Source organism: Taudactylus pleione, unplaced genomic scaffold (assembly GCF_031769625.1).
Source record: "Taudactylus pleione unplaced genomic scaffold, aTauple2 ptg000214l, whole genome shotgun sequence".
Lineage (NCBI taxonomy): Eukaryota > Metazoa > Chordata > Amphibia > Anura > Myobatrachidae > Taudactylus > Taudactylus pleione.
In genome coordinates, this window is record NW_028284616.1 from 10777613 (window position 1) to 10791024 (window position 13412).

The 13412-nt window shown below is 46.4% G+C and overlaps 1 protein-coding gene across 5 annotated transcripts in view; it reads left to right on the plus strand.

Moving 5' to 3' along the window:
- The window catches only part of LOC148517595 (guanine nucleotide-binding protein subunit alpha-15-like), a 112460-nt gene that overhangs the window by 67871 nt on the left and 31177 nt on the right, over positions 1-13412 (plus strand). For all 5 annotated transcript variants that reach the window (XM_088478454.1, XM_088478455.1, XM_088478457.1 and 2 more), the window contains exon 6: positions 4891-5044. In XM_088478454.1, the coding sequence (XP_088334580.1) occupies positions 4891-5044 (154 nt within the window). The remainder of the gene's footprint in view (positions 1-4890; positions 5045-13412) is intronic.

Consider the following 13412-nt stretch of genomic DNA (forward strand, 5'->3'; position numbering starts at 1 on the left):
TTTTTAATGGTACCACCACCACTACTACTACAAGCTGAAGGGCTGTCAGAACCAGCAGTCAACATAATTTAAGGCCAAGGCCTTATCCTTTCATTGCCACTTCATGTAGTGAATGGCATATTGCCAATTTTTTGTTTATCTAAAGGCAACTTGCCGTTCGATTTTTTTTTCTTTACTACAGTAAAAGTAGCTTTACCATATCCATGGCGTGACTTAAGCCCTGGGGCATGGGCCTTCATAGAGGACAAGGAAGTTGACAGACTTGCATTATCATGATGACTGCTGGTGGCAGCCACAACATGTGGTTCTTGGCCTTGCACTATTTTTTTTTTTCGGGTCCAGAACTTGAGCCCAGAGCACAGATTGATGATGACTGGTGTCGGGCAGCACTAGGTTGCGTTGCTGTATCTTGTGCGGCTAAGCCTAACACGCACATACATACAGAAAATATATAGACAAAAGACACTATTTTTTGTGATTTTTTGGGGGGTCCAGAACTTGGGCCCAGAGGACAGATTGATGACGACTGGAGTCGGGCAGCACTAGGTTGCAACTTGCATTGCTGGCTGTATCTTGTTCATGTGCGGCTAAGCCTAACATGCACACACACACAGAAAATAAATAGACAAAATACACTATTTCGGGGGGGTGGGGTGGGGGGCGGCTGGGGGGGTGTTTCGGGCCCAGAGCACAGATTGATGATAACTGTAGTCAGGCAGCACTAGGTTGCATTGCTACCTCTTGTGCGGCTAAGCCTAACACACACACACACAGAAAATAAATAGACAAAAGACACAATTTTTTGTGGGTTTTTTGCGGGTCCAGAACTTGGACCCAGAGCACAGATTGATGACGACTGGAGTCGGGCAGCTCTAGGTTGCATTGCTGTATCTTGTACGGCTAAGCCTAACACGCACACACACAGAAAATAAATAGACAAAAATTTTTTTTTTGTGTTTTTTTTTCGGGTCCAGAACTAGGGCCCAGAGCACAGATTGGTGACGATTGGAGTCAGGCAGCACTAGGTTGCATTGCTGTATCTTGTGCGGCTAAGCCTAACACGCGCACACACACACAGAAAATAAATAGACAAAATACACTATTTTTTTGTGGGGGTTTTTTTGGGGTCCAGACCTTGGGCCCAGAGCACAGATTGATGACGAATGAAGTCGAGTAGCACTAGGTTGCGTTGCTGTATCTTGTGTGGCTAAGCCTAACACGCACACACACACACAGAAAATAAATAGACAAAAGACACAAATTTTTTTGTGTTTTTTTTTCGGGTCCAGAACTTGGGCCCAGAGCACAGATTGATGACGATTGGAGTCAGGCAGCACTAGTTGGCGTTGCTGTATGTTGTGTGACTAAGCCTAACACGCACACACACACAGACACACAGAAAATAAATAGACAAAAGACACATTTTTTTGTGTTTTTTTTTCGGGTCCAGAACTTGGGCCCAGAGCACAGATTGATTACGACTGGAGTCGGGCAGCACTAGGTTGCGTTGCGGTATTTTGTGCGGCTAAGCCCAACATGCACACACACACAGAAAATAAATAGACAAAAGACACTATTTTTTTGTGGGTTTTTTTCGGGTCCAGAACTAGGTTGCGTTGCTGTATCTTGTGCGGCTAAGCCTAACACGCACACACAGAAAAAAAATAAAAAGACAATATATTTTTTTTTTTTCGGGTCCAGAACTTGGACCCAGATGGACGCAGCAGACAATATAGCACCAGCCCAGATGGACACAGCAGACAGTGCAGCACCAGCCCAGATGGATCAGCACCAGCCCAGATGGACACAGCAGACACCACAGCACCAGCCCAGATGGATCAGCAACAGCACCAGTCCAGATGGACAAAGCAGATACCACAGCACCAGCCCAGATGGATCAGCAACAGCACCAATCCAGATGGACACAGCAGGCAGCAACAGCACCAGTCCAGATGGACACAGCAGACAGCACAGCAGTGACAGCACCAGATGGATCAGCAGTGCACCAGCCCAGGACACAGCAGACAGCACAGCACCAGCACAGGTAAGTAGTACTACCTCTCCCAGCCCTACACTACCCACCCTCCCTGTTCAGCCTCCACAGCCGGAGTGAAATGGCGGCCGTCGCGTGGTCCCTTATATACATAGAGACGAAAGCTCACAAGCCACAAGATTTTGTCTCTATGGTTTTGCCTCGGTTTGAACCAAACGCACATTCGGTTCTTGCCCCGGATCTCAAAATTCGGGTGGGTTCGGATCTCTGAGGTCCGAGCTCGCTAATCTCTAGTTAAAACTAAATGAACCGATTAAAGGGCCAACAATCTTTTAACCACTTAACTGACAATTATTTCCCCCAAACCAGTTAGAAATTGTTATTTAAAAAAAAAAGAATGTAACAAAGTTTATAAAGTATTTTTAAAAATGTATTTAAATATTTTGTCTCGCACCATCCCGTGCCCAACGGCCCCCATTGTAAAATTACTTCCCACGTCCATTTGCAATAGACTCCCAATTTTCACTTGCTCTCTATTAGTGTTACCCCCTTTCCTAGTGGTAATAGATCACCATTTGTGTAACCCCTTCCCATCCCCATATTTTTTAACTGAGGAATTACACCCCCCTCCCCCCACCCCCAGTGCATATAGAGACCCAACTCCCCCCTGGGAATTACCCCCCACCTTTACAAGAGCAAGCCAGCCCCCACATACAGAGCTCTGCGTAGCGTGTGTCAGGGACGACTGAATCAATCTCCCCTGCTACGGCTGATCAGCCAAATAGTGTTTGGGGGGGCTTAGATCCCCTCCTCGCACTTTGATCCCCAACGCATGTGCTCCAGAATGCCGTTCGCATGGCATTCTGGTGCATGATTCCGGAACTCATGTCTGCAGTCTCAGACATCAACATCTCCTCTTCAAAAGCCAGGGGACGCAGCAATGGAGCACGGTCGCATGGTTTGTGAGCTTGTCAGCTGAATCACAGCTGTCTGCAGTCGCATCTCATGCAACCATGCCAGTTAAGTGTTTAAGGGGCCTATTCATCAACACTAAAATAATGGGTTTAAAGGACATTTTCCTTAATTACCATGTTTTTAGTATTCATTAACACACTTAACACAGGAGATATCACTGATATCTCCTGATCAAGCCCGACTGCATTCATTTCTATACTCCTAATAGCCTAATGTAGAAATTAGGCTATTCATCAAATTCCGAAAATTATGTATTTTTGGAATTTGAAGGTGTTACTAAACGCCACTCTCAGGTGCCGTATAGCGGGTTATACATACCTGCTTTTAGCATGAGTAGGCCCACCTCGGCTCCCTCCGTCGATCCCTGATCCCTCCTCCGGCTCCGGCTGCTGCTCTGACAGTGTGTTCTCCAGGTAGAACACAGTAAAGTAAAGAAAACAAAAAACACTTCAGCAAGCCGGGCGGGAGGTCGGGGTCTGCGGCTGCAGCCTGTCGGGGTCTAGGCGGCCAGGTAGGTGGGGGGTGGGTGTATAGACACAGAGTTACCGCAGCTGTAATCAGTGCCGCTTTTGTGAATGTAACGGCGCATGCGCAGCACTGATTACAGCTACGGTAAGTTACAGCAGGCAGGGAAAAGTATCTATTTTCTGAATAGCTGTCATCGCAAAAATGACAGCTTTTCGGAATAGATACTTATGGAGAAGAGGAATGATGAATACCATCGGTAATTAGGTAGAACTCCATGCAGAGTTCTAAACCTAATTACCTTCATCAATATTTTAGTGTTGATGAATAGGCCCCTTAGTGATTCAATAAATGTGTCAAATATTAACTATTAGGATAATTACATTGCTTAATGTAAGTAAGATCTACTATCATATGTGGATATTTGGAAAATATTAAAGAATACAATGACCATAATTTATATAACCTACTAAAAAATCAGGCAGTACTGGTCCATTTGAATGTATTAACTTTTCTAGGATTAGTCACATAGAGCCTGATTCAAAGCGGCTCGTTAGATGCGATTGCTCGCACGATGTGCAGGCCCGTCAAAAGAGCCACCATGGGCCCCGGTAAAAAAGGGGGTGTGGCCTAATTGAGGGAGGTGTGGCCATGCCCCCTCAGCCCGGCGCATAACCAGTGGGGGCGTGATCAGCTTGATCGCTCCCCCCACAGGCACAGGAGACTGCTGTGGCTGCTTCTTAGCAGCCGCAAGCAGTCTCCCACTGCAGCACAGCACACAGCAGCGTGTGCTGGGCTGCTGTGATGTAAGAGGAGGGGGGTAGCGGTGCCAGACCCGGGTTTTTTGTACCCGCTCCACCCCCCTTCTCGGCGCCCCTGGTGCTGTGTATGCAAATTGCATAGGCAGAGCTATCGCAGAGCAATGCATTAGCACACCCAGAATTTCATAGAGAGCGATCACATAGTGTATGCAGACACCCACCAGCCTGTTTTAAGACGCCCACTTGTGCACGTCATCTCCAGGAACTGTATGCAACCATCGGTAGATCGGGTAACATCGGATGCTATCGCAGCGCTTGAGGTTGACAATACCCTGCCGCAAGCACTGCGAGCACTTCAGTGTAAAAACAAGCCAGGTGACGTGTACTATGATGCTGTCTTATAATTATGCACACCTCTAAAACGCCGTTGAGATGCTCAGGCACGCCTGCGTTTACACCTCCACTCCCCATTTTTAATGGCCAGCCCGTTACCACCTACAAACGGCTTCCCCAGTCACTCACTCTGCTGGGCTGTCTACGTGCAGCGAAACGAATGCATTGTGAACTTTTGCTAAGGTATGCGCATGCGCACACTGCATACACACTGCATACCATCGGCAGAAGCGAGAGTATGCATCTTAGCGAGCAGGTCTGAATGAGCTCCATAGTCTGATATTTCCTTTCTTTCTATTCTAGAATCGCATGCGTGAGAGTCTGGCCCTATTTAAGAGCATAATGGAACTGCCTTGGTTTAAAGATACTCCAATCATTCTGTTTCTCAACAAGACTGACCTATTGGCTGAAAAAATCTGCATCTCTGATTTAGCAACATACTTCCCGAAATTCAAAGGTTAGTCCTGAGAGCATCCATATAACAGTTGGCTCTTAGATTTAAAAACACACAAGTCATTTTCTTACTTATCCACGATCCTGTACATAAGTTAAACTGTACATGCACAATTTCCGTCTTACACATGCGCAGTACTGATGATAGTTGACGTTTTACTGGGTATGTGTGACCTTATAGATATGATGCTACTTCTATGTATACTATTTATACTGTATGTATGTATATGTATTCTATTTATAGGTAAGTATATGTATACTGCATACGTATGCATACTATGCATATGTATTCTATGCATAGGTATGTATACAATGTACAGTGTATGTATCCTATGTATATGTACACTGTATGTATATGTATATATATGTATACTACTTATATGTACACTCTGTATATGTATGCATACTATGCATAAGTATTCTATGCATAGGAATGTATACTATGTACAGTATATGAACATTTGCTAGCTGGAATTGTGCATAATGAATTAGGCTTTTGCAATGTCTTCTGTGAGATATGGGCAAATTCTGGATGTGATTCTTAGATGTATATGATAACGCAATGTGTTCTAGATTTATTTATAAACCTTACTTGTTATAAAAAGACAATGAAATAATTCACACAAATACAGATTCTAAAATAAACGACAATGCTTTTACTTAAAGACAGCGTAATTATACATGTATTTTGCCAATGCAGAGTTACAACAAAAACACTTAGGTGATATTAGCAGCAGTAGGGAATACTTGTAAAATAAATTTGTGACACCCAGTGCAGCATCAGTCAGCCATACATACATACGGCAACCCCCTGACCCTCGTGTGCTCTATATTCCTCGTTCTTCGACTGCTCCCCCCTCCCTCTCTTTCTGCTGATTTTTGTATACTTAATTATGGCTATACCTCCAGGTAACCCAATGGGGAATATTAATTTATTTAATATTCATACGTACTAGACCCAAATTGTTTATATGTCCTAACCAAAATATTGACAATATATGTTAACTCTTTTTTCTTGTTCCCATGTAGTCTTCAGCTCCTGCTATTGCAACCCAAAGTTATTCTGATTTAACTCCTTTTTGTTTATAAAAACTGAGACTTGTTGTCTACTAGTCTGCTCACATTAAAACTGACCCATCTTAAACCCATAACTTTATATTGCTAGAACAAAATGGATTACAACAGTTCTAACTTATACATATCGCCGCAGTTATTCACACCTTCATAGATATAAACACTAATCTCTATATACTTATTAATACATCATTTAATATACCTTTGGATAAAATATTAAACAAAATGACTGATGCAACAGAGACACATTTCTACAACAACAGTTCTAACTTATACATATCGCCGCAGTTATTCACACCTTCATAGATATAAACACTAATCTCTATATACTTATTAATACATCATTTAATATACCTTTGGATAAAATATTAAACAAAATGACTGATGCAACAGAAACACATTTATTTACTTTAGAGAAGGAAGGGAAGACCTTAATCCTCTCTAGGCCTGAGAGGAATCGGTATGATATCCCGGCTGCCGCATGGCCGGGAGTGCGAATCCCGGCAGCGGCAGCCCGACAAAATAGCAGAGCCCGGCAGCAGAAGCCCGACAGCGCTGGAAATCCCAATCGTGGTAGGTAAGTATTGTCTAATCTAACCTAACCCTCCTTAGGGGTGCCTAACTCTAACCTCCCCCCTGTGCCTAACACTAATCCCCCCTCTAAGTGCCTAACCCTAACCCCCCCTTCCCCGCTGCCTAAACCTAAGTCCCCTGGGGGGTGCCTAACCCTAAGTCCCCCCCGGGGGTGCCTAACCCTAACCCTCCCTCCCCCTAGCCTAACCCTAACCCTCCTGGGGTGGTGCCTAACCCTAAGTCCCCCCCGGGTACCCTAAACCTAACCCTCCCCCCCGCGGCTGTCTGCTTGCGGCGCCCGGCATCTGCTCGATCGGGATGCCGGGCGCCTGTCTCCCGGCATCGGGGAAATGAGCGGCGTCTAGATATAGACGCCAGTAATTTATCCCACGGCGGGATAAAGCAGTCGGGAAGCCACATATTCCTGCGTTATCATATATAACAGAATTTGTAAACATATTGAATAATTTGAATAAAGGAGAGTTCAGAGTCAAGGATGACACAGAGCAGAGCTGTAACAAGGGCTCTGAGCATCCTGTGCCGCCCCCGCTCCCTTTGCCAATGACATCAGGAAGTTGCGCGTAGGGGGCGGGGCCGCTGTCACCTGGGACTACAGCAGTGCCCAGAGAGTCTTGAAGACACTCTGGGCAGCCGTAATTATGGCAGGGTGCCTGCCTGTAGCGACTAAAAGACATTATTGGTGGCACTGCCGGAGCAATACTGGCTGCAGGGTGCCATTCCAGGCACCCTGCTAGCCAGAAACAAGGGCCATGGAGCAGCGACAGTGCATAGGCAGTGAGCTTGTGGGGTAGAGTTGATTATTGTGTTATAAACAGTGATTAAGGTATCAGGTAGGCAACTGCTATTGGCCGGTGTTAATATTATTATTTATATTTTGGAAAGATTAAATTTGAGATGGCAAGATGACATAGCAGAAAGACATTCAGGAACTGGGGCAAACACAGATGGGGAGAAATCAGGATAGGATAGGTAGATTTTAGTATCATCCGCTATCCACATACAGATGACACAGAAGTCTAAAAGAACTTGTATTGGAACTGATTCAGACGTAGATGCAATTGGCACTGTTGCTGCGTCTTTGTACGCAGTGACTTTTCTAAAATATGCAGGACTCCAGGACTTGTATTGAGACTCTTGTGTACAAAGTAGGGATGTTGGTGAATCATCAAACTTCTGATTAACTTGATGGATACTCTGAATGCCCATTGGAACCGAGATGCTGAAGCCTTCACAACTACGTATGGGATTGCAGTCACAGACCCCAAAAACGGTTGCAATATGATTGCGTTTAGTTGCAACCTCCCTGTTACCTTCTACAAATGGTCCCTGTCTGCCAATCACTTTGCAAATAAATCCTCACTGCGACTGGCATTGCAAGACCATCTCGGCACATGTGCAATGCGACTTATTCGCATGCGCAGTATAAAAGCCATTGCCCAACACTGTAAACATCGGCACTGGGTCCGTGTCTGAATCAGGTCCATAGACAGAGAAAAGCAGAGGACCTAGGCCTGAGCATTATGGTACTTCAACTGATAGAGGAAGCGATGAGAAACTGGACCCACAGAAACAAACACTGAAAGAGAACTACGATAGAATAGTGCCCTGAAGACCTAGTAATTGTAGTGTTTGCATGAGAAGAGAGTGGTCAACAGTGTAAAATAAAGCAGGGAGATCCAGGAGAATAAGAAATGAGTAATGGCCTTTATACTTAACAGTGATCAAATCATTCACCACCTTAGTCAGTGGAGTGTTGGGAATGAAAGCCTGACTGAAGTTGGTCCAATAAGTTGTGCAAGTCAAGGAAGTGCATGAGACTGGTGTAGGCAAGTCTCTCAGGTAGCTTCGAGGGGCAAGGGAGATAAGAGATGGGACGGTAACTTGAGAGAGAGAGAGTTAGGGTTAGAATTATGGTTTTTATTTTTAGAATAGGAGTAATCACAGCGTGCTTGCATAATGATGGAAAGATACCAGTAGAGAGAGACATTACTTATTTCAGTTAAGGTTAGGACCACAGGAGATATAGCACTACTGATTTGTGGATGTATATGATCAAGAGAAGAGGTAGTAGAGTGGTAGGATGAGAAGTGTGTGTAGATACCTCGATCTTAAGTTACAAAGCTTCCTGGCGGGTTGCAGGTAAAAATTTAAAAAAGCACCAGTAGTCAGTGTAAAGCACGCTGGGAAGCAGCGGGTTAAAAAATATAAGCTACGACCATCTGTAAGCTCAGACCTCCTGCTCAGGGAATTTGAGAATAGACAGCTGACCCGACCAATCAGAAGCAGTCTTTAAGAAAGACCTCTCCTATTGCCCAGTCAAGCTGTCTATTGCAAATTCCTGAACCTAGGGGGTCTTTCAGACCCGCTCGTGAGCGTCAGTAGGCTCGCAAGCGGGTCGATGTTCCCCCACTGCGCATGCGCACGACAGAGGGAACTCCGTCGTGCGCATGCGGGAGACCCGGCGAGCGACGGGCTCTCCATCACTCCGGGTCTCGCACCAAAGGGGGCGTGCTGTCGATGTTGATTGACAGCACGCCCCCTTTGGTGGGCGTGCCGGGGACGTGCCTGCCAGATGGAGGCGTTCCCATGGGAACGTCTACCGTCTCAAGCCGGAGGGCCCTGATTCAGAGCGAGCGCTCTGGTCAGAGCGTTCAGCTCTGAATCAGGCCCCTAGTCCGTACTGACCAGATCTGGACAGTAAGGATCCGGATTTGTAATGAGACCTTATAATACAGTTGTATAACTGTATTGACAAGCGGATTGTGCCTTGTGTTTTTTTTATCTCCTGAAGTCAGCCTTTGTGTGATGCAACATGCTGGTGCTGCTGCTGTGCAGAGGTTAAAATCAGAGTAGCTGCTCCTAGTGTAAAGTTTGCAAAATTTGGATAATGTCCATAACACAGCACTAGCACCTGAGGAGACTGCAAGATTCTTTCTGTGCGAGGCTGCCTGAGGCTTGAGCAACCATCTGCAGTCTAGCTATGTTGGACAATATAAACATTGCTTTACTAGGGAGAGCCAGGCCTCGGCACAAATGACAGCGCATGCCATTGCAGTCTCTAGATCAGGCAATAGTGGGTACTACCCACTAACTGGCATAAATACAGTTCAATATAATAATGGAGAGCATTGCTACACTTTGGGGTAAATTTACTAGGAATCGTGTTTGGGCGAGATTAAACTCGAACAGGTTCTCACAAACACGAGTGAGTTTTCCCAGACCAAACTCGCAAATTTACCAAGAAGTGAGTTTTGTGAAATCGTGTTTTTCGATGGTGAATGCAAATGTGTTAGCAAAATATCGAAACCATCGGTAAATCGAGTACCATCGGTCCCTCACGCAGAACTGCAGCAGCCCTGACCTTACTTAGAAATTGCTAACTTCATTGCATGCAGTGAGTAGTCAAGCTACGTATGCCATCGTAATGGTTAGTTTATGCACGCCCATGCAATGGTGTTCAAATGCACTCACACGCTTGCGTTTCCCGGACCACCACCCCCAAACGGTCACTTCCTGTCAAGCACTCTGCGATGGGTTTGCGTGGTCACTGATCGCAGTGAGCTGTTCGCGCACGCACATTGTGATGTATATGCATGCGCAGTTCGCAGCAATCAGACAATTGCGTACATAATCATAGTCCGATGACAGTGAGACCTTCGCACACGCATTGCAATGCATACGCATGTGCAGAACACAACAATCGGCCGACTGGGTGCATTTTCGCAGTTGCGATACTTGCTGAATCAGACCCAATAATCCCATATGGTAGTCGAAGAAATATGTATCGACCTTCTGGTGTATTAAATGTACACAACTTTGAGCTGGCTTCATCTACTGTAGCTTCATTTACCAAAATCCTGAAGATGCATCCAATTTACTGAACCATTTTGCTGCCACAAATTGTGACATGATTTCATCTCTGGTTGGTAGTTTGAAATGTTCTCTTTTAATAGCTTTATTTAAATCTCTTGGATCTAGACATATTCTGAGTTGTCCATTTTTATTTTCCACATTTACTAAGGAGCTCACCCATTCAGTAGGCTCATCAACTTTCTCTATCACACCCAAGGCCATACTTACCGACTTTGCTGGGCACCATTCCAGGAGCTGCCGGAGAGGACCTGCTTCTTTCATCTTTGGGGGCGGTGCCAGACAATAGCCGGTATTAGTCCCCACCCCTTTTACAGGGCCGCGAGGGGACGGGGTTAAATGGCGTGATTCGCACTATTTAGCCACGCCCCCTCCATATAGACCCACAAACGTCACATAAAATCTCCCCATCCTGCCCACTTCACTAGGAAGTGGGCAGGATGCAGGAGATTTGCCTACTCTTTCGGGGTTGCGGGGGGTTACCCGAAAAATCGTTAGCCTCCCGCGACTCCCGAGAGAGTAGGCAAGTATGCCAAGGCTTCCATGCAGTTTATCTATTTTTGTTGTTTTTCTTTCTACAGGGGTGTATCAATGGAGGAACTTGCGTGATTATATATATGTTATGCTCACCAGGCAGACAACCTAAGCCTTCAAACACATCACTGAATTCTGTAAACACTGATTTGCACTTATCCTATACTTGTGATGTCACCAGGACCGGACTGGCCATCTGGCAATTCTGGCAAATGTCAGAAGGGCCGATGCCAAGATGGGCCGGTTTGACTGCAGTGCGGAGATGCCTGGCCGATGGACACCACTTGTGGTAAAATCCCACCCAAAATGGCCGCCACCACAGTGAAAAATGCAATATAGTCAGGGAGAGGTGGGGTTTAGTGTCTCTAAAGCAGCACATGCTCTGCTGGAGGCGGAGCTATTGGTTCCGTGGGTGCTGCTCTGTGTACCTGTGATGTGCAGGCTGAGCTCTCATCCGCAGTTGCCGCTCCCTACCCACCAGAACCACACAGCTTTCTCCACCACCTCTACTGATCCCAGCCTTCCTGCCACCCTAAGCAAATACCTCTCTCCTCCCAGGGCTGAATGAGTGTTACTGACCCTAGCCTCCCCACCACCCTGACCACATACCGCTCTCCTCCCCGGACTGGGTGAGTAATACTGACCCCACGATCCTGACCACATTATACAGTACACTTACAAGATCCTGACCACATTATATGTATACTTACACAGTGGGCCTGATTCAGACCCATTCGCAAGCATTGAGCGTTCGCAACTGGGTCGATGGTGGCCCACAGCGCATGCGCAAGACGGAGCCACCTCCGTCGTGTGCATGCGCGAGACCCAGCTAGCGATGGGCACTCCGTCGCTCTGGGTCTCGCACCAAAGGGGGCGAGCTGTCGATGTTGAGTGACAGCTCGCCCCCTTTGGTGGGTGGGCTGGGGGGGTGGCTGCCCAAATGGAGGCATTCCCATGAGAATGCCTGCCGTTTGGGGGCGGCCCCACTGACATCACAAGTGATGTCAGTGGAGAGCTTCCGGCTCTGTTAGAGCCGAAAGCTCTCTGGGGCTTGCGATGAACGAGACCCTACCATAAGGGTCTCGTCGCAAGCCCGATGGTCGCGATGGTCTTGACCATCGCGACCATCATCATGGCCGCTCAATATAGCTGTGGGTGGTCACCCACAGCTATGCGAGCGGCCAAGGGGCCGCTCCAAAATAAAAAAGCCGGCCCTGATTCAGAGCGAGCGCTCTGTCAGAGTGAGCGGCTCTGAATCAGGCCCTCTGTACACAAAGCCTCTCTGATCTTTCTGCTCCCTCCATCCCACAGTCCAGGCAGCTGAGAGCCACATAGCAGTGTAATTACAGCACTGCCAAAGCTGTACTTTCCTGTCACAGCCATGAGGAATGGAAGAGAGAATTTTCCCCCAGATCATCGCTCTGACCATTAGCCCTGCCGGCCGCCCTCATGGAGATGTGTGATTTCCAGGGGGTCCTGCGATTATACCCAGCAAATACCTAGTTATGAGGGTCCTGCGATTATACCCAGCACATACCTGTTATGAAGGTCCTGCGATTATACCCAGAAAATACCTAGTTATAGGGGTCCTGTGATAATAAAAAGTAAATACCCAGTTATGGGGGTACTGTGATAATAAATTGGCAAGTACCCAGGAGTGCTGTGATACAGCAAATACCCAGTTATGGGGTACGGCGATAACAGCAAATACCCAGTTATGGGGTACGGTAATAATAACTAGCAAATACCCAGTTGTGGAGTCCAGTGATAACAGCAAATTCCCAGTTATGGGGGTCCTGTGATAGTAACTAGCAAATATCCAGTTATGGGGTCCTGTGATAATAACCAACAAATACCCAGTTATGGAGGGCCTGTGATATTCACTGGGTTGCTGTCTGTACTGTATTGCAGTCACAAGGATGCTCTCTGATATGTATGGCAGTTACTGGGATGTCTGTACTGTATGACGATCATGTGGATTCTCTCTTTATTGTATGGCCGTCACATGGATATTCTATATATTGTAATATGGCAGTACTAGCTGCAATCCCAACTATATTTGTGTTGGACTCCTCATTCAGTTTATTTGGTTCCACCTACATGCGGCCACTTTCAGAGTTTTTTCCAGGGCCACTTTAAGTTCCCAATCCACCACCACCGCTGCACATGAGTAGTCAGCAGACAAGGCATGCGCAGGAGTGGCAAAAGAGGTGTGAAGATATCACTGATGCAGTCACTTCATTCCTAATGCTGGGCATACACTGCCAGATAAAATACCTGTTAGACTGACAGACATTTTA